The 21,264-nt window shown below is 50.9% G+C and overlaps 1 protein-coding gene across 1 annotated transcript in view; it reads left to right on the top strand.

Annotated features, from left to right (window-relative positions):
* Positions 1-11,752: 11,752 nt before the first annotated feature.
* mbtps2 (membrane-bound transcription factor peptidase, site 2) overlaps positions 11,753-21,264 on the top strand; it is a gene marked incomplete at its 5' end in the record, with an annotated part of 89,502 nt that continues 79,990 nt past the window's right edge. Inside the window, 1 exon segment of the mRNA XM_038802846.1 lies at positions 11,753-11,781. Within this exon segment, the coding sequence (XP_038658774.1) occupies positions 11,753-11,781 (29 nt within the window).

The following is a 21,264-nucleotide window of genomic DNA, read 5'->3' on the forward strand; positions in this document are numbered from 1 at the left end:
GGGGGGAAGTGATTTTGGTGCAGGCTCACAGGGAGAAGGCGGAGCGGGTAGAGATGGATCGGCTGGTTAGAGAGATCCTCCAGGTGGATAGAAGGTACTTGGAAGCCCCGGAGGCGGGGTTATTGAAGGAGCGGCAGAAGCTGCAGATGGAGTTTGATCTGATATCCACAGGGAAGGCAGTGGGGCAGCTGAGGAAGGAGAGAGTGGCAGTATACGAGAATACGGAGAAGGCCAGTAGGATGCCAGCACACCAGCTCAGGAAAAGGGAGGCAGCCAGGGAGATAGGAAGAGTGAAGGATAGAGGGGGGAAACACGATTTTGAACCCAGCGGGGGTGAATGGGGTGTTCAAGGAATTTTACAGTCGGCTGTATGAGTCGGAGCACCCAGCTAGGGTGGAGAGGATGAGGCAATTCTTGGAGGGTTTGGAGTTTCGAAAGGTGGAGGAGGGGTTGGTGGAGGGGCTGGGAACCCCGATTGGGATTGTGGAAGTAGTAGAGGGATTGGAAGCCATGCAGTCGGGCAAGGCCCCGCAGCCGGACGGATACCCAGTGGAATTTTATAAGAAGTTTTCTGGGATGCTGGGCCCGCCCGCTGCTGGTGAGGGCATTTAATGAGACAAGGGAGTGGGGTGTTCTTCCCCCAACAATGTCACAGGCTTCGATCTCATTGATCCTGAAGCAGGAGAAGGACCCAGAACAATGCGAGTCATACAGACCAATCTAACTACTAAATGTTGACGCCAAATTGCTTGCTAAGATTTTGGCCTCGAGGATAGAGGACTGTGTTGCGGGGGTGATGGGGGAGGACCAAGCGGGATTTGTTAAAGGAAGCAGCTAATGGTCAACGTTAGAAGGCTCTTGAATTTCATCATGATGCCCTCCGAGGGAGGTGGTGGTCGCTATGGACGTGGAGAAGACCTTCAACCGAGTGAAGTGGAAGTATTTGTGGGAGGTCATGGGGCGGTTTGGGTTTGGGTTTGGGTAGAGTTTTGTAGACCGAGTCCAGTTGCTGTCCAGGGCACTGGTGGAGAGTGGGTTGACGAACAGGGTGAGTTCAAAATATTTCAGACTGAGCCGGGGGACGAGGCAGGGATGTCCCCTCTCCCCACTGTTGTTTGCCTTGGCTGACCACTGCAGCATCCACAGTTTGCCAGCCAGAGATGGACCTATTTATCCCAACCCTCTGCTTTCTGTCAGTCAGCCAATCCTCAATCCAATCTAGTATTCTACCCCCAAGCCCCTGCGATCTCACCTTCTGGATCAGTCTTTTACGCGGCAGCTTGTCAAACGCCTTCTGGAAGTCGATATATGCCATATCTACAGGTTCCTCATTATCCACCTTGTTGGTTACGTCCTCAAAGAGCTCAAGCAAGTTTGCCAAGCATGACTTATCCTTCAAAAAGCCATGCTGCCAATGGTGGATTGAGGTCTGTCTTTCCAAATGTTCAGTCATATCCTCCAGATTTCTGGGAACCTAGGCCCACTGCTGGTGAGGGCATTTAATGAGGCAAGGGAGCGGGGTGTTCTACCCTAGCAATCCTCCTGATTGATTCCAGCAACTTCACCACCACAGAGGTGTGGTTATTTTAAAATCATACTGCAGTCAAATCTCAGGAAGTCTGTTGTTCGTAGCCCAGATTGAGCCAGACTTTCCGTCACCGAGAATATCTACTGTTGCCTGATATGGGAACAGGTCATGTGCAGCCCACACCACCATTGATGGGACACCTGGGGTGGGCTCAGGTGGCCTGTCAAATAGTCATCAACTGGACCATTGGCTGCTGGGACCCCCCTCCCACGCCCTCATTGGCCGGAAGCCAGAGAAGTTTCTGGAAAAGCGAGTGGAGGAGGGATAAAAGTAGGCATCTCGGAGACATTAGTGGCAGAAGGAGTAGAGCAAGCGGAAGAAGCAAAAGAAGCAGAAGAACAAAAGTCAAGCAGAAGACTCAAAGCAAAGACTCAAAAGCAAAGACTTGGTATGTGAGGTGACCCTGACCAGACCAGATACAAGCAAGCAAGAAACAGCCAGCGAGAATCACCTTTGCAAAGAGGAACCAGAGGGACTAAGGGATTGGATCTACAACTTACCAAACCACCTTTGCGGATAGTATAGTTGAATCCTGGGTGTTTCTTGTATGTATAGTGGGTAATTTACGGGTTAACTACATTTAATAAAGTGTGTTACATTATATCCGTACTTTGTTCTCCTCATAAATAAAGACATCTGGTAAACTTTAATTAAGGAGCTGGTTGAAGGATCCAAATTGGACAGATACAGCAGAGGTCTATAGTTTTGCTTCTCTCCCTTTTTGAATAGGGGTGTCACATTAGCATGTTTCCAATCCACTGGAATCATTCCAGATCCAGGGAATTTTTAAATAGAACATAGAACATAGAACGATACAGCGCAGTACAGGCCCTTCGGCCCTCGATGTTGCACCGACATGGAAAAAAAAAACTAAAGGCCATCTAACCTACACTATGCCCTTATCATCCATATGCTTGTCCAATAAATTTTTAAATGCCCTCAATGTTGGCGAGTTCACTACTGTTGCAGGTAGGGCATTCCACGGCCTCACCACTCTTTGCGTAAAAAACCCACCTCTGACCTCTGTCCTATATCTATTACCCCTCAATTTAAGGCTATGTCCCCTCGTGCTAGCCACCTCCATCCGCGGGAGAAGGCTCTCGCTGTCCACCCTATCTAACCCTCTGATCATTTTGTATGCCTCTATTAAGTCACCTCTTAACCTTCTTCTCTCTAACGAAAACAACCTCAAGTCCATCAGCCTTTCCTCATAAGATTTTCCCTCCATACCAGGCAACATCCTGGTAAATCTCCTCTGCACCCGTTCCAAAGCTTCCACGTCCTTCCTATAATGAGGCGACCAGAACTGTACGCAATACTCCAAATGCGGCCGTACCAGAGTTTGGTACAGCTGCATCATGACCTCATGGCTCCGGAACTCAATCCCTCTACCAATAAAGGCCAACACACCATAGGCCTTCTTCACAACCCTATCAACCTGGGTGGCAACTTTCAGGGATCTATGTACATGGACACCGAGATCCCTCTGCTCATCCACACTACCAAGAATTTTACCATTAGCCAAATATTCCGCATTCCTGTTATTCTTTCCAAAGTGAATCACCTCACACTTCTCCACATTAAACTCCATTTGCCACCTCTCAGCCCAGCTCTGCAGCTTATCTATGTCCCTCTGTAACCTGCAACATCCTTCCGCACTGTCTACAACTCCACCGACTTTAGTGTCGTCTGCAAATTTACTCACCCATCCTTCTGCGCCCTCCTCTAGGTCATTTATAAAAATGACAAACAGCAACGGCCCCAGAACAGATCCTTGTGGTACGCCACTCGTAACTGCACTCCATTCTGAACATTTCCCATCAACTACCACTCTCTGTCTTCTTTCAACTAGCCAATTTCTGATCCACATCTCTAAATCACCCTCAATCCCCAGCCTCCGTATTTTCTGCAATAGCCGACCGTGGGGAACCTTATCAAACGCTTTACTGAAATCCATATACACCACATCAACTGCTCTACCCTCGTCTACCTGTTCAGTCACCTTCTCAAAGAACTCGATAAGGTTTGTGAGGCATGACCTACCCTTCATAAAACCATGCTGACTATCCCTAATCATATTATTCCTATCTAGATGATTATAAATCGTATCTTTTATAATCCTCTCCAAGACTTTACCCACCACAGACGTTAGGCTCACCGGCCTATAGTTACCGGGGTTATCTCTACTCCCCTTCTTGAACAAAGGGACCACATTTGCTATCCTCCAGTCCTCTGGCACTATTCCTGTAGCCAATGATGACCTAAAAATCAAAGCCAAAGGCTCAGCAATCTCTTCCCTGGCTTCCCAGAGAATCCTAGGATAAATCCCATCCGGCCCCGGGGACTTATCTATTTTCACCTTGTCCAGAATTGCCAACACTTCTTCCCTACGCACCTCAATGCCATCTATTCTAATAGCCTGGGTCTCAGCATTCTCCTCCACAATATTATCTTTTTCTTGAGTGAATACTGACGAAAAGTATTCATTTAGTATCTCGCTTATCTCCTCCGCCTCCACACACAACTTCCCACCACTGTCCTTGACTGGCCCTACTCTTACCCTAGTCATTCTTTTATTCCTGACATACCTATAGAAAGCTTTTGGGTTTTCCTTGATCCTACCTGCCAAAGACTTCTCATGTCCCCTCCTTGCTCGTCTCAGCTCTCTCTTTAGATCCTTCCTCGCTTCCTTGTAACTATCAAGCGCCCCAACTGAAACTTCACGCCTCATCTTCACATAGGCCTCCTTCTTCCTCTTAACAAGAGATTCCACTTCTTTGGTAAACCACGGTTCCCTCGCTCGACCCCTTCCTCCCTGCCTGACTGGTACGTACTTATCAAGAACATGCAATAGCTGTTCCTTGAACAAGCTCCACATATCCAGTGTGCCCAACCCTTGCAGCCTACTTCTCCAACCTACACATCCTGAGTCATGTCTAATGGCATCATAATTGCCCTTCCCCCAGCTATAACTCTTGCTCTGCGGGGTATACTTATCCCTTTCCATCACTAACGTAAAGGTCACCGAATTGTGGTCACTGTCTCCAAAGTGTTCACCTACCTCCAGATCTAACACCTGGCCTGGTTCATTACCCAAAACCAAATCCAAAGTGGCCTCACCTCTTGTTGGCCTGTCAACATATTGTGTCAGAAAACCCTCCTGCACACATTGTACAAAGAACGACCCATCCAATGTACTCGAACTATATCTTTTCCAGTCAATATTAGGAAAGTTAAAGTCTCCCATAACAACTACCCTGTTACTTTCGCTCTTTTCCAGAATCATCTTCGCCATCCTTTCCTCTACATCTCTAGAACTATTAGGTGGCCTATAGAAAACTCCCAACAGGGTGACCTCTCCTTTCCTGTTTCTAACCTCAGCCCATACTACCTCGGAAGAAGAGTCCCCATCTTGCATCCTTTCTACCACCGTAATACTGTCCTTGACTAGCAGCGCCACACCTCCCCCTCTTTTGCCCCCTTCTCTGACCTTACTAAAGCACCTAAATCCCGGAACCTGCAACAACCATTCCTGTCCCTGCTCTATCCATGTCTCTGAAATGGCCACAACATCGAAGTCCCAGGTACCAACCCATGCTGCCAGTTCCCCTACCTTATTTCGTATACTCCTGGCATTGAAATAGACACACTTCAAACCACAGACCTGAACACTGCCGCCCTCCTGCGAAGTCAAAACTGTGCTCCTGACCTCTCTACTCTCAATCTCTCGCACCCCAAAACTACAATCCAGGTTCCCATGCCCCTGCTGAATTAGTTTAAACCCCCCCAAAGAGTACTAACAAATCTCCCCCCCAGGATATTGGTGCCCCTCAGGTTCAGATGTAGACCATCCTGTCTATAGAGGTCCCACCTTCCCCAGAAAGAGCCCCAGTTATCCAGAAATCTGAATCCCTCCCGCCTGCACCATCCCTGTAGCCACGTGTTTAATTGCTCTCTCTCCCTATTCCTCATCTCACTATCACGTGGCACGGGCAACAACCCAGAGATAACAACTCTGTTTGTTCTCGCTCTGAGCTTCCATCCTAGCTCCCTAAAGGCCTGCCTGACATCCTTGTCCCCTTTCCTACCTATGTCGTTAGTGCCAATGTGGACTACGACTTGGGGCTGCTCCCCCTCCCCCTTAAGGACCCGGAAAACACGATCCGAGACATCACGTACCCTTGCACCTGGGAGGCAACATACCAAACGTGAGTCTCTCTCGCTCCCACAAAATCTCCTATCTGTGCCCCTGACTATTGAGTCCCCAATTACTAATGTTCTACTCCTTTCCCCCCTTCCCTTCTGAGCAACAGGGACAGACTCCGTGCCAGAGGCCCGTACCCCATGGCTTACCCCTGGTAAGTCGTCCCCCCCACAAGTATCCAAAACGGTATACTTGTTACTCAGGGGAACGACCGCAGGGGGGCCCTGCACTGACTGCTTCTTCCCAGTCCCTCTTACAGTTACCCATCTATCTCCAGTCTTTGGTGTAACTACTTCCCTGAAGCTCCTATCTATGACCCCCTCTGCCTCCCGAATGATCCGAAGTTCATCCAGCTCAAGCTCCAGGTCCCTAACACGGTTTTTGAGGAGCTGGAGTTGGGTGCACTTCCCACAGATGAAATCAGCAGGGACACTGACGGCGTCCCTCACCTCAAACATTCTGCAGGAGGAGCATTGTACTGCCTTCCCTGACATCCCCTCTAGATTAAAAAAAAACAAGAAAAAGAAAAAGAAAGGAAAAGCTTACCTGATATTACCTCAAACCCTGATCCCGCTGAAAGGTAAGCAAATTTAAAGGCACTCACTCACCTTCACGACAGGCCCCTGCTCCCGCTTCCCAACCACCGTGGTGTGTGGGGGGGTTGGTTAGAGGAGGTGGTAGGGTGGGAAACACTCACAAAGTGTTTCGGGTTTAACTGTCACTTGCCAACAGCCCCTCCACAAACCACCTTCAACTTAGGCTGACCGCACTGCACGTATGCAAATTTCCCCAGAACAGCTGATCAGTAGCTCTGCTCTGCTGCCCTCTGCTGGTTGCTTGCCTTTACTCAAACTCCTTGGGTCTTCTTCGCAGGTTCACCTTCAACTTAGGCTGACCGCACTGCACGTATGCAAATTTCCCCAGAACAGCTGATCAGTAGCTCTGCTCTGCTGCCCTCTGCTGGTTGCTTGCCTTTACTCAAACTCCTTGGGTCTTCTTCGCAGGTTCACCTTCAACTTAGGCTGACCGCACTGCACGTATGCAAATTTCCCCAGAACAGCTGATCAGTAGCTCTGCTCTGCTGCCCTCTGCTGGTTTATCATAATGCATATCATAATGCATCCACTATGTCTGCTGCCACCTCCTTCAATACCCTAGTGTGCAGGCCATTGGGTCCCAGAAACCTAGCTGCCTTTAATCCCATTAGTTTATTCAATATCTTCTCCTGAGTGATGGCTATTGCACCAAGTTTCTCTCATTAACTGCAGTTTTTGGGACTACGATGGCAAAAAACCTCTGAAGTTATAGAATGAAGTTCAAAGTAGAATGAAATAAGCCACCTCACACAACTCTTTTATCTTTCCCATCTTAACAGAAACAATGGGAGGGAACAGAATGAATAATGACTGTACCTGACAGCAGCCACCCCATGGCCTACTTCGTGTATGACGCCACTGATCAGAATTGCAGAGAAGAAATATACCATCTGACTGATTGGCAGGTTAACACCAGGCACCTGTTAATGGGAATAATAGTTATTGCCACATTTAATATCATGTCCTATATGCAGGGACTCTGGACAGAATTAACTAACGACACAGTTCGATCCCGGGTCACTGTCTGTGTGGAGCTTGCACACTCTCCCAGTGTCTGTGTGGGTCTCACCCACACAACCCAAAGATGTGCAGGGTTGGTGGGTTGGCCACACTAAATTGTCCCTTAATTGGAAAAAAAAGTGAATTGGGTACTTTAAATTTATTTTTAAAAATAGCTGCATAGGAATTGTTGCAAGTTAAGGAGACTCCATACAAACAGTAACGAGTTTTCATAGACATTTAGCCCATGAAATGACAACGCCATGATGGGCAAATGCTCAAGACAAAAGAAGACAAAATTGCTGAGCAGGTAAGTGCCTGTCTCCTCCAATAATAAAAGTTGGGAGCTTTGTGATGAAGATCAGGACCTTCTGATCAGCTGCCTGTGCTGAGTCCCTCCCTTGCAATGATTCCCCTGGTTAAACTGCCACGAATGCCCCCCCGCCCGAGCCCTGAATGCACATCTTTAACCAGTCCTACCTCCCCTCCTGCCCTCTCAGCTCATCTTGTGTAAGAGACCCATCTCTTCTTCCTTCGACCTATTCCTAAACTGATGACGTAATTTCCCCTCCTGGTTCGCATAGAAACAGATATCCGTCTCCTTTAAATCTCCCATCACCAGTCCCTCCTCAAGAAAATGACCTTTGACACCTACCATCTTGGCAGACTACCATCCTAATTTTAACCCCGCTTTCAGTTACAAAATCCTTGAACATGTTGTCACCTCCGAAATCCCATCTTTCCTGGAACTCTATGTCATGTTCCAATCAGGTTTTCTGTCATGGCCCTGTACAGTTCTTAAAATCACAAGTGACATTCCATGTGATTATGAAAAAGGAAACTTTCTCTCCTCATCCTTCTCGACCTGTCTGTCCTTGCCAAATCACAAATAACATCCTGTGTGACCTTCTGTCCTCGTCCTTCTTGACCTGTCTGCAGCCTTTGACACGGTGACCACACCATCCTCCTCAATACCTCTACACTCTTATCCAGCTGGCTGGGACAGCTCTCACCTGCTCCCATTCTTATCAATCTCATCAGAGGCAGAGAATCTCTTCCTGTTCCTGCACCGTTACCTCTGGTATTCCCCAGGGATCTATCCTTGAGCCCCTCCTATTTCACACTACATTCTGCCCCTGGGTGACACCATCTGAAGGTATTGTTAGTTTTCACTTATGACACACAGCTCCACCCCACCACCACCTCTCTTGACTCTGTCACTTGTTATTCGCTTATCCGACCGACATCCAGTACTGGAGAAATTTCCTCCAATTAAATATTGGAAAGAGCGAAGCTAATGTTTTCGGTCCCCACTACACTATCCTTCTCTTAGTTCACAATACTTCCTAGTTTTGTGTCATCTCCAAATTTTGAAATTGTGTCCAGTCCACCTAAGCCTAGGTCATGAATGTACAAACTGCGAAGTAGCAGTCCAAACAGCAATCTTTGGCAACACAACTGTGAAACATGCACAGGTTTGAAACACTGGTCAACACTACTGTAGCCTGTCGCTCAGTCAACTTCAAATCCACACTGCTGCCTTTATTCGATGAACTCTAACTTTGCTCACAAGTCTGTGATGCGGCATTTTGCCATATATAGAACATAGAACATAGAACATAGAACACTACAGCGCAGTACGGGCCCTTCGGCCCTCGATGTTGCGCCGACCTGTGAAACCATCTGAAGCCTATCTGACCTACACTATTCCATTTTCATCCATATGTCTATCCAGTGACCACTTAAATACCCTTAAAGTTGGCGAGTCTACTACTATTGCAGGCAGGGCGTTCCACACCCCTACTACTCTCTGAGTAAAGAAACTGCCTCTGACATCTGTCCTATATCTCTCACCCCTCAATTTAAAGCTATGTCCCCTCGTGTTGGTCATCACCATCCGAGGAAAAAGACTCTCACTGTCCACCCTATCTAACCCTCTGACTATCTTATATGTCTCTATTAAGTCACCTCTCAGCCTTCTCCTCTCTAACGAAAACAACCTCAATTCCCTGAGCCTTTCCTCGTAAGACCTTCCCTCCATACCAGGCAACATCCTAGTAAATCTCCTCTGAACCCTTTCCAAAGCTTCCACATCCTTCCTATAATGTGGTGACCAGAACTGCACGCAGTACTCCAGGTGTGGCCGCACCAGAGTTATGTACAGCTGCAGCATGACCTTGTGGTTCCGAAACTCAATCCCCCTGCTTATAAAGGCTAGCACACCATATGCCTTCTTAACAGCCCTATTAACCTGGGTGGCAACTTTCAGGGATTTATGTACCTGGATGCCGAGATCTCTCTGTTCATCTACACTACCAAGAATCTTGCCATTAGCCCAGTACTCTGCATTCCTGTTACTCCTTCCAAAGTGAACCACCTCACACTTTTCCGCATTAAACTCCATCTGCCACCTCTCAGCCCAGCTCTGCAGTTTATCTATGTCCCTCTGTATCCTATAACATCCTTCAGCACTATCCACAACTCCACCGACCTTCGTGTCATCTGCAAATTTACTAACCCATCCTTCTACACCCTCTTCCAGGTCATTTATAAAAATGACAAACAGCAGTGGCCCCAAAACAGATCCTTGCGGTACACCACTAGTAACTGAACTCCAGGATGAACATTTGCCATCAACCACCACCCTCTGTCTTCTTTCAGCTAGCCAATTACTGATCCAAACCGCTAAATCACCTTCAATTCCATACTTCCTTATTTTCTGCAATAGCCTACCGTGGGGAACCTTATCAAACGCCTTACTGAAATCCATATACACCACATCAACAGCTTTACCCTGATCCACCTGTTTGGTCACCTTCTCAAAAAACTCAATAAGGTTTGTGAGACATGACCTACCCTTCACAAAACCGTGTTGAGTATCGCTAATCAACTTGTTCTTTTCAAGATGATTATAAACCCTATCTCTTATAACTTTTTCCAACGTTTTACCCACAACCGAAGTAAGGCTCACAGGTCTATAATTACCAGGGTTGTCTCTACTCCCCTTCTTGAACAAGGGGACAACATTTGCTATCCTCCAGTCTTCCGGCACTATTCCTGTCGACAAAGACGACATAAAGATCAAGGACAAAGGCTCAGCAATCTCCTCCCTGGCTTCCCAGAGAATCCTAGGATAAATCCCATCTGGCCCAGGGGACTTATCTATTTTGACATTTTCTAAAATTGCTAACACCTCCTCCTTTTGAACCTCAATTCCATCTAGCCTGGTCGACTGAACCTGAGTGTTCTCCTCGACAACATTGTCTTTCTCCAGTGTAAACACTGACGAAAAATATCCATTTAATGCTTCCCCTATCTCCTCTGATTCCACACACAACTTTCCACTACTATCCTTGATTGGCCCTAATCTTACTCGAGTCATTCTTTTGTTCCTGATATACCTATAGAAAGCCTTAGGGTTTTCCTTGATCCTATCCGCCAACGACTTTTCGTGTCCTCTCCTCGCTCTTCTTAACTCTCCCTTTAGGTCCTTCCTGGCTAACATGTAACTCTCAAGTGCCCTAACTGAGCCTTCATGTCTCATCCTAACATAAGCCTTCTTCTTCCTCTTGACAAGTGCTTCAACTTCCTTAGTAAACCACGGCTCCCTTGCTCGACAACTTCCTCCCTGCCTGACAGGTACATACTTATCAAGGACACGCAGTAGCTGTTCCTTGAAAAAGCTCCACATTTCGATTGTACCCATCCCCTGCAGTTTCCTTCCCCATCCTATACCTCCTAAATCTTGCCGAATAGCATCATAATTGCCTTTCCCCCAGCTATAATTCTTGCCTTGCGGTATATACCTATCCCTGCCCAATGCTAAAGTAAACATAACCGAGTTGTGATCACTATCACCAAAGTGCTCACCTACATCTAAATCTAACACCTGGCCGGGTTCATTACCCAGTACCAAATCCAATGTGGCCTCGCCCCTTGTTGGCCTGTCTACATACTGTGTCAGAAAACCCTCCTGCACACACTGCACAAAAACTGACCCATCTATAGTACTCGAACTATAGTATTTCCAGTCAATATTTGGAAAGTTAAAGTCCCCCATAACAACTACCCTGTTACTCTCGCTCCTGTCAAGAATCATCTTTGCAATCCTTTCCTCTACATCTCTGGGACTATTTGGAGGTCTATAGACAACTCCCAACAGGGTGACCTCTCCTCTACTGTTCCTAACCTCGGCCCATACTGCCTCAGTAGACGAGTCCTCAAGCGTCCTTTCTACCGCCGTAATACTTTCCTTGATTAACAATGCCACACCCCCCCCTCTTTTACCATCTTCTCTGTTCTTACAGAAACATCTAAATCCTGGAACCTGCAACAACCATTCCTGTCCCTGCTCTACCCATGTCTCCGAAATCGCCACAACATCGAGATCCCAGGTACCAACCCATGCTGCAAGCTCACCCACCTTATTCCGGATGCTCCTGGCGTTGAAGTAGACACACTTCAAACCAGCGTCCTGCTTGCCGGTGCCCTCTTTCGAACTTTTAACCCTATCCCTGACCTCACTACTCTCAACATCCTGTACACTGGGACTACAATTTAGGTTCCCATCCCCCTGCTGAATTAGTTTAAACCCCCCCGAAGAGCACTAGCAAATCTCCCTCCCAGGATATTGGTACCCCTCTGGTTCAGGTGAAGACCATCCTGTTTGTAGAGGTCCCACCTACCCCAGAATGAGCCCCAATTATCCAGGAAACCAAAACCCTCCCTCCTGCACCATCCCTACAGTAGGGATAGAATCCCTACAGTACAGGAGGTGGCCATTGAGTCTGCACCGACCGTCCAAAAGAGCACACTACCCACATCCACCCCATCCTATCCCCTTAACCTAACCTGCACATCTTTGGATTGTGGGAGGAACCAGGAGCACTGGGAGGAAACCCACGCAGACACAGGGAGAATGTACAGACTCCACACAGATAGTCATTGTTGGCCGGAATTGAACCTGGGTCCATGGCACTGAGGCAGAAGTGCTAACCACTGTGTCGACGTGCCGCCCCACAATTTTCTCACATATCTTTTGGAAGTCCATGTCCACCACATCAATCACATCCACCTTCTCTGCTACCTCAAGAAAAAAAATCAAGCAGGTTAGCTAAACATAAGGGGATCAGGCAGGAGAATGGGGATGAGAACAATATAAGCCATGATCGAATGGCGGAGCAGACTCGATGGGCCGAGTGACTTGATTCCACTCTTATGTCTTATGGTCTTATGAGTTGGCCTGAACAAATCTGTGATGGCTTCTCTGAATAAACTCACATATGTCCATGTGATGTAATTTTGTCCCGAATAACTGTTTCTGAAAGGTTCCTCACACGGAAGGTAAGCTAACTGGCCTGTAGTGGCTGAGCTTATCCATACACCTCTTTTTTGAACAGGAGTGTAACATTTGCAATTCCCCATTCCTCTGGTATTATTCCTGTATCAAAGGAAGATTGGAAAATTATGGCAGTGCCTCCTCCAATTCCACCCGTACATACCCAAAGAGAAGTTTGCAGAGTTCCAGGGAAAGGACAGGGAGTGTGAGCAGCTGCATTTCTCCAGCACAGACACAATGATCTCCTCCATTCTATGATATCAGACACCATTCTGCTGCTGAGAAGCTGCACTGTCCTTTAACGCCACAAAACCTGTATTTTCGAATCTCATCAATTTCTTTTCTTCGCATCCAAAATTTGCTCTTCTCGTTATCCAGTGCAAACAACCCGTCACTACTAACCCTATCAAAGCCCCATCACAGTCTGCAGGTTTATTAACTCCAAATGGAAAAAGGTCCAACTTCTCAAATCTCTGGGTTAAGGCCACTTACCACAACTTGTAGGATGCGTTCGTTCTCAGGTGTAGGGCCCTCTGCTGTCATCAGGGCCAATGACTGTGAGAATGTTTTGGCCAGAAGCAGCATTGACAGAAACATAGAGACCACACCGAAGGCCATTCCCAGACTGAACCTGGAAAATAAATTAGTGATCCAACTACTTCACTCACATTTGACGATCATTAGGCAGCTTTCCCAACTTCAGGACATTCAATAGTATTGTACAGCTGATGCAATATTTTTGAAATAGAATGTAGGAAACATAGTGGCCAATTTGCACACAGCACGTTCTTACACACAACAATGGGATAAACAAGCAGATTGTCCAATGTGGGTTGGAGGAGAAATATTGGGAGAACTTCTTTGCTCTTCAGATTGTACCATGGGATATTTTATATCTGCCTGAAAGGAAAGATTAGGCTATTGTTCCAGCAGCACATATTGTTAAACAGAAATATAGGTCTATAAAGTATTTGGCTGTACATTTATACAGAAAAAATATCATTTTGTTATAACTGGGGTGTGGGCTTCACTGGCTGGTCACTATTCATTGTGGAAACTTTGGCCACAGGTTGAGCTTTCCATCCCATATCTTCTCCGTGACAAAGACTTGTATAGAATTCCAGAGGAAGTAGAGTGCGGAACCAGCTGATTCAGCCCAGCTGCTCTTTGCTAAGATTTCTGCTCCAGAAAAGCCTCCTTCTATCCTACTTCATTGAACCCGTTCACCATATCCTCCTATTCAACGTATGCTTTCAAGAAGCAGTTAGATATAGCCTTGCGACTTCCGGTGGCGGCCATGGAGTGAATGGTCGCACATTTGGTGGCTCCCACTCAAGGTTGATTTTGTTGGCCCTTCCCCACCGAATGGGGTTTATTCTTTGAGGGCAACATGTGTGAGTGTGCTTAAGGAAGGTAATCCTCCTGTGGTGCGTCTGGTATATGGATCAGAGGACGAGAAGTGCCTCGGGAAAGAGACAGCAGCTGGAGCAAGAAGGTTTTCGTGGTGCACCACAGGTGAAGATGGTGGAGGGCAAGGGGGCAGTGCTGCCCTTCCAGTGGACGATAAAGCAGCTGGTGGAGTTATTGAATGGAACATTCAAGAGGAAAGAGGCTTGGAAGACCTAGCTATGGTGGTGGAGCAGCGATTGAACGAGCGGATCAGGGGCAGTGCAGTGGTTAGCACTGCTGCCCCATGGCACTGAGGACCCAGGTTCGATTCCGATCCCAGGTCACTGTTCGTGCGGAGTTTGCACATGCTCCCAGTGTCTGCGTGCATTTCGCCCTCACAACCCAAAGATGTGCATGGTAGGTGGATTGGCTGTGCTAAATTGCCCCTTAATTGGGAAAAAAAATGGGCGCGTTAGATTTATTTGAAAAAGAGAGTGGAGAAGGGCCTGGCAATTCAGAAGGTGGAGGAGACGGTGGGGGAACATGAGGAGTGGATGACCTCGTTGGAGATGGAGTTGGGGATGGTTCTGGACAGACAGAAAAGGCTATGCAAGAAACAGGATGACCTAGAGAACAGCTCCAGGAGACAGAACCTGAGGATCATCGGGATGCCTGAGGGCATCGAGGGAGTGGAGGCTGCCAAGTATGTGGTGAGGATGCTGGAGAGGTTTTTTAAAAATTGAGAGTACCCAATTATTTTTTTCCAATTTTTTTCCACATACCCTGCACATCTTCGGGTTTTCGGGATGAAACCCACGCAGACACGGGGAGAATGTGCAAACTTCACACGCACAGTGACCCAGGCCAGCATCGAACCTGGGTCCTCGGCACTGTGATGCACCAGTGCTACCCACTGCGCCACCATGCGCCCCGATGCTGGAAAAGTTGATGTGAGAGGGAGCCTTCAACCGGCCCCTCGAGGTGGATTAGGCGCACAGGGCACTGAGGAGGCGAAGGTGGGGGAGCTGCCGATGCTGGTGCGGCTGCATTGATTTTTGGACAAAGAAAAGATCTTGAAATGGGTGAGGCAGACCAGGAGGTGCACCTGGGACGGGAGTGAGCCGAGGGTCGTCCACCACCTGGGTGCGGAGCTGGTGATGAAGAGGCCCGGGTTCAACCAGATAACGGCTGCCCTCTTTAAGAACAGGGAGAAGTTCGGGGTTTTGCACCCTGCCCGCTAGTGGGTGACATATTAGAAACAGGAGTTTTATTTTGACTCGCCAGAGGAGGCGTGCGAGGACACTAAAATTTGGGGAGGAGCTTGTACTGGGATGGTAGTTTGGGGTGGGTTTCAATGGGGTAGTGGTGATAGTGAATGCGCCTTCTGTTTTTCTTTGTTTGTTAGCGTTGGGGTGGCTTGAGTGGGGGGGGGGGGTGGACTGGAGGGGTGAGGGGGAGTCAGAGGCCTTGTGTGGGGGGCACCATGCTAGCTGGGCAGGCTAATTAATGGGAGTGTAGATGTTTGTCAGGTGTAAGGGGTTTGTTTAAGGGTGGATGGGGGAGACGAGGGTGGAGAGTTGCTGACATGGGCGTGGTTGGTGTGGTGCAGTTGGGTGGGGATTGTCAGGGGCAGCATTGGGGGGATTATGGAGATCTTGGGGGAACTTGGCTGATTTTCGGGATCTAAGTTGAGTATGGGAAAGGGTGAGGTGTTCCTGATCAGTGCCAGAGGGCAGGAAAAGAGATTAGGGGAGTTGCCATTCCGCGTGGTGGGGACGAGCTTCAGTTACCTTGGTATCCAGGTTGCATGGAGCTGGGACCAGCTGCATAGATTGAACCTGTCTCGATTGGTGGAGGGGATGTAGGTGGATTTTAAGAGGTTAGATGTGTTGCCGCTGTCGCTGGTTGGACATGTGCAGACAGTGAAAATGATGATGCTGCCCAGGTTTCAGTTTGTGTTTCAGAACATGGAACAGTACAGCACAGCACAGTCCCTTCAGTCCACAATCATGTGCCGACAATTTATCCTAATTTAAGATCAACCTAACTTACACCCCTTCAACTTACTGCTGATCATGTGTCTGTCCAACAGTCGCCTAAAAGTCCAGAATGACACTAACTCCACCACCTCCGCTAGCAGTGCATTCCACACACCACCATTCTCTGTGTAAAGAACCTACCTCTGACATCTCCCCGAGACCTTCCTCCAATCACCTTAAAATTATGTCCGCTCGTGACAGCCATTTCCACTCTGGGGAAAAGTCTTTGGCTATCCACTCTATCCATGCCTCTCATCACCTTGTACACCTCTATCAAGTCACCTCTCTGCCTTCTTCGCTCCAGTGAGAAAAGCCCTAGCTCCCTCAACCTTTCTTCATAAGACATGCCCTCCAGTCCAGGCAGCATCCTGGCAAATCTCCTCTGGATTGGATTTGGTTATTGTCATGTGTACCGAGGTACAGTGAAAAGTATTTTTCTGCAAGCAGCTCAACAGATCATTAAGTACATGGGAAGAAAAGGGAGTAAAATAAAATATATAATAGGGCAACACAATGTATACAATGTAACTACATAAGCACCGGCATCGGATGAAGCATACAAGGGTGTAGTGTTAATCAGGTCAGTCCATAAGGGGGTTGTTTAGGAGTCTGATAACAGCGGGAAAGAAGCTGTTTTTGAGTCTGTTCGTGCGTGTTCTCAGACTTTCTTATCTCCTGCCCGATGGAAGAAGTTGGAAGAGTGAGTTAGCCATGTGGTAGGGATCTTTGATTATGCTGCCCACTTTCCCCAGGCAGCAGGGGGTGTAAATGGAGTCAATGGATGGGAGGCAGGTTCGTGTGAAGGACTGGCCGATGTTCACGACTCAATGAAGTTTCTTGCGGTCCTGGGCCGAGCAGTTGCCATACCAGGCTGTGATGCAGCCAGATAGGATGCTTTCTCTGGTGCATCTGTAAAAGTTGGTACGGGTTAATGTGGACATGCCGAATTTCCTTAGTTTCCTGAGGTAGTATAGGCGCTGTTGTGCTTTCTTGGTGGTCGTGTCAACATGGGTGGACCAGGACAGATTTTTTGAGATGTGCACCTCTAGGAATTTGAAACTGCTCACCATCTCCACCTCGGCTCCATTGATGCGGACAGGGGTGTGTACAGTACTTTGCTTCCTGAAGTCAATGACCAGCTCTTTCGTTTTGCTGGTAATGAGGGAGAGATTGTTGTCGCTACACCACTCCACTAGGTTCTCTATCTCCCTTCTGTCTTCTGACTCGTCGTTATTCGAGATCTGGCCCACTATGGTCGTATCGTCAGCAAACTTGTAAATGGAGTTGGAACCACATTTTGCCACGCAGTCGTGTATGTACAGGGAGTAGAGTAGGGGACTAATAACGCAGCCTTGCGGGTCCCCGATACAGTAGTCCCCCTCTATAACGCGGGTGTTGGGGTCCAAGACAGCCACCCGCGTTGTATCCGAGCCGCGGATATCCATGATGGGGGTTTTAAATTTATTTTAAAATCTATGCTAGCGCTTCCCATTGTGAGTCTACGGGAGGGGGCGGGGGGGAGAGGTCAGACCCCCGTAGACTCACAATGGGAAGCGCTAGCATAGATTTTTAAATAAATTTAAAACCCCCATCATGGATCTAATTAAAATTTCAGCGGCCGGCTCACTTTGATCCGGAGAGGGAAGCTGCTCTCACTGAAATCAGCCGGCCGCTGAAATTGACACTGCCCACTGCTCTCTCCCTCCAATCCAACTTTTAAGTTTTAATGTTTCTGATTGGAGGGAGAGAGCAGCCGGCAGTGTCAATTTCTTTTTTTTCCCTCCGGCTTGCCCCCTCTCCCCCCACATCCTCCAACTAGACCCCTCTCTCCCTACACCCTCCGGCTCTCCCCCTCTCCCCCCACATCCTCCAACTAGACCCCTCCCCCCCCCACACCCTCCGGTTCGCCCCCTCTCCCCCCACATCCTCCAACTAGACCCCTCTCCCCCCCACACCCTCCGGCTCACCCCCTCTCCCCCCACATCCTCCAACTAGACCCCTCTCCCCCCACACCCTCCGGCTCGCCACCTCTCCCCCCCCAACACCCTCCGGCTCGCCCCCTCTCCCCCCACACCCTCCGGTTCGCCCCCTCTCCCCCCACACCCTCCAGCTCGCTCCCTCTCCCTCACACCCTCCTGCTCCCCCCCACAGCGTCCAGCTCGCCCCCTGTCCCCCCACACCCTCCGGCTCGCCCCCTCCCCACACCCTCCGGCTCGCCCCCTCCCACCCCCTCCTCCCCCGTCCCCTCCCCCCCCTCTCCTCCCCCGTCCCCCAATACCCGCAGGGCCCTCCTCTCTCCCCCAACACCCGCAGGGCCCTCCTCTCTCCCCCAACACCCGCAGGGCCCTCCTCTCTCCCCCAACACCCGCAGGGCCCTCCTCTCTCCCCCAACACCCGCAGGGCCCTCCTCTCTCCCCCAACACCCGCAGGGCCCTCCTCTCTCCCCCAACACCCGCAGGGCCCTCCTCTCTCCCCCAACACCCGCAGGGCCCTCCTCTCTCCCCCAACACCCGCAGGGCCCTCCTCTCTCCCCCAACACCCGCAGGGCCCTCCTCTCTCCCCCAACACCCGCAGGGCCCTCCTCTCTCCCCCAACACCCGCAGGGCCCTCCTCTCTCCCCCAACACCCGCAGGGCCCTCCTCTCTCCCCCAACACCCGCAGGGCCCTCCTCTCTCCCCCAACACCCGCAGGGCCCTCCTCTCTCCCCCAACACCCGCAGGGCCCTCCTCTCTCCCCCAACACCCGCAGGGCCCTCCTCTCTCCCCCAACACCCGCAGGGCCCTCCTCTCTCCCCCAACACCCGCAGGGCCCCCCTCACTCCCCCAACACCCGCAGGGCCCCCCTCTCTCCCCCAACACCCGCAGGGCCCCCCTCTCTCCCCCAACACCCGCAGGGCCCCCCTCTCTCCCCAACACCCGCAGGGCCCTCCTCTCTCCCCCAACACCCGCAGGGCCCTCCTCTCTCCCCCAACACCCGCAGGGCCCTCCTCTCTCCCCCAACACCCGCAGGGCCCTACTCTCTCCCCCAACACCCGCAGGGCCCTCCTCTCTCCCCCAACACCCGCAGGGCCCTCCTCTCTCCCCCAACACCCGCAGGGCCCTCCTCTCTCCCCCAACACCCGCAGGGCCCTCCTCTCTCCCCCAACACCCGCAGGGCCCTCCTCTCTCCCCCAACACCCGCAGGGCCCTCCTCTCTCCCCCAACACCCGCAGGGCCCTCCTCTCTCCCCCAACACCCGCAGGGCCCTCCTCTCTCCCCAACACCCGCAGGGCCCTCCTCTCTCCCCCAACACCCGCAGGGCCCTCCTCTCTCCCCCAACACCCGCAGGGCCCTCCTCTCTCCCCCAACACCCGCAGGGCCCTCCTCTCTCCCCCAACACCCGCAGGGCCCTCCTCTCTCCCCCAACACCCGCAGGGCCCTCCTCTCTCCCCCAACACCCGCAGGGCCCTCCTCTCTCCCCCAACACCCGCAGGGCCCTCCTCTCTCCCCCAACACCCGCAGGCCCTCCTCTCTCCCCCAACACCCGCAGGGCCCTCCTCTCTCCCCCAACACCCGCAGGGCCCTCCTCTCTCCCCAACACCCGCAGGTCCACCCGGTCTCCCCCACACCCCCAGGGGGGTCTCCCCCACACCCCCAGGGGGGTCTCCCCCACACCCCCAGGGGGGGTCTCCCCCACACCCCCAGGGGGGGTCTCCCCCACACCCCCAGGGGGGTCTCCCCCACACCCCCAGGGGGGGGTCTCCCCCACACCCCCAGGGGGGGTCTCCCCCACACCCCCAGGGGGGGGTCTCCCCACACCCCCAGGGGGGTCTCCCCCACACCCGCCCCCCTCTTCTCCCCCCCCAACACCCGCCCCCCCTCTTCTCCCCCCCCAACACCCGCCCCCCCTCTTCTCCCCCCCCAACACCCGCCCCACCCACTTCTCCCTTCCCCCCAACACCCGCCCCCCCTCTTCTCCCCCCCCCCAACACCCGCCCCCCCCTCTTCTCCCCCCCCCCCCCCAACACCCGCCCCCCCTCAACACCCACCCCCCCCTCGGCAGTGTCAATTTCAGCGGCCGGCTGATTGTTTCAGTGAGAGAGCAGCTTCCCTCTCCGGATCAAAGTGAGCCGGCCGCTGAAATTGACACTGCCGGCTGCTCTCTCCCTCCAATCCAACTTTTAAGTTTTAATGTTTCTGATTGGAGGGAGAGAGAAGCCGGCAGTGTCAATTTTAGCGGCCGGCTCACTTTGATCCAGAGAGGGAAGCTGCTCTCTCACTGAAACAATCAGCCGGCCGCTGAAATTGACACAACTGACAGTTGGGGTCCATAAGCCCCCCCGCGGTTTATCGCGAACCGCAGTATTGCGGAGCGCGGGATAACGGGGGACTACTGTATTGAGGACTATTGTGGAGAAGGTGTTGTTATTCATTCTTACTGATTGTAGTCTGTTGGTCAGAAAATCAAGGATCCAGTTGCAGAGTGGAGAGCCAAGTCCTAGGTTTTGGAACTTTGATATGAGCTTGGCTGGGATTATGGTATTGAAGGCAGAGCTGTCGTCAATAAGTAGGAGTCTGATGTAGGAGTCCTTGCTTTCGAGATGCTCCAGGGATGAGTGTAGGGCCAGGGAAATGGCGTCTGCTGTGGACTGGTTGCAACGATATGCAAATTTCAGTTGATCAAGGTGTTCTGGGAGTATGGAGGTGACGCGCTTCATGATCAACCTCTCAAAGTACTTCATTACGACTGAAGTCAGGGCCACCGGACGGTAGTCATTGAGGCACGTTGCCTGGTTCTTCTTTGGCACCGGTATAATGGTGGTCTTCGTGAAGCAGGTGGGGACCTCGGAGTGGAGTAGGGACAGGTTAAAGATGTCCGTGAATACCTCTGTCAGCTGGTCCGCGCAGGCTCTGAGTGTACGACCAGGGATCCCGTCTGGGCCCGTCGCCCTCCGAGGGTTCACTTTCAGGAAGGCCGATCTGGCTTCGGAAGCTGTGATGATGGGTGTGGGTGAGTTATGAGCTGCTGGGGCACTCGACAGCGGATTGTTGGTTACTGCTCGAACCGAGCATAGAATGCATTGAGTTCATTGGGGAGGGGTGTGCTGCTGCCGGAGATATTGCTCGGCTTCG

Source organism: Scyliorhinus canicula, chromosome 7, assembly GCF_902713615.1.
Source record: "Scyliorhinus canicula chromosome 7, sScyCan1.1, whole genome shotgun sequence".
NCBI lineage: Eukaryota > Metazoa > Chordata > Chondrichthyes > Carcharhiniformes > Scyliorhinidae > Scyliorhinus > Scyliorhinus canicula.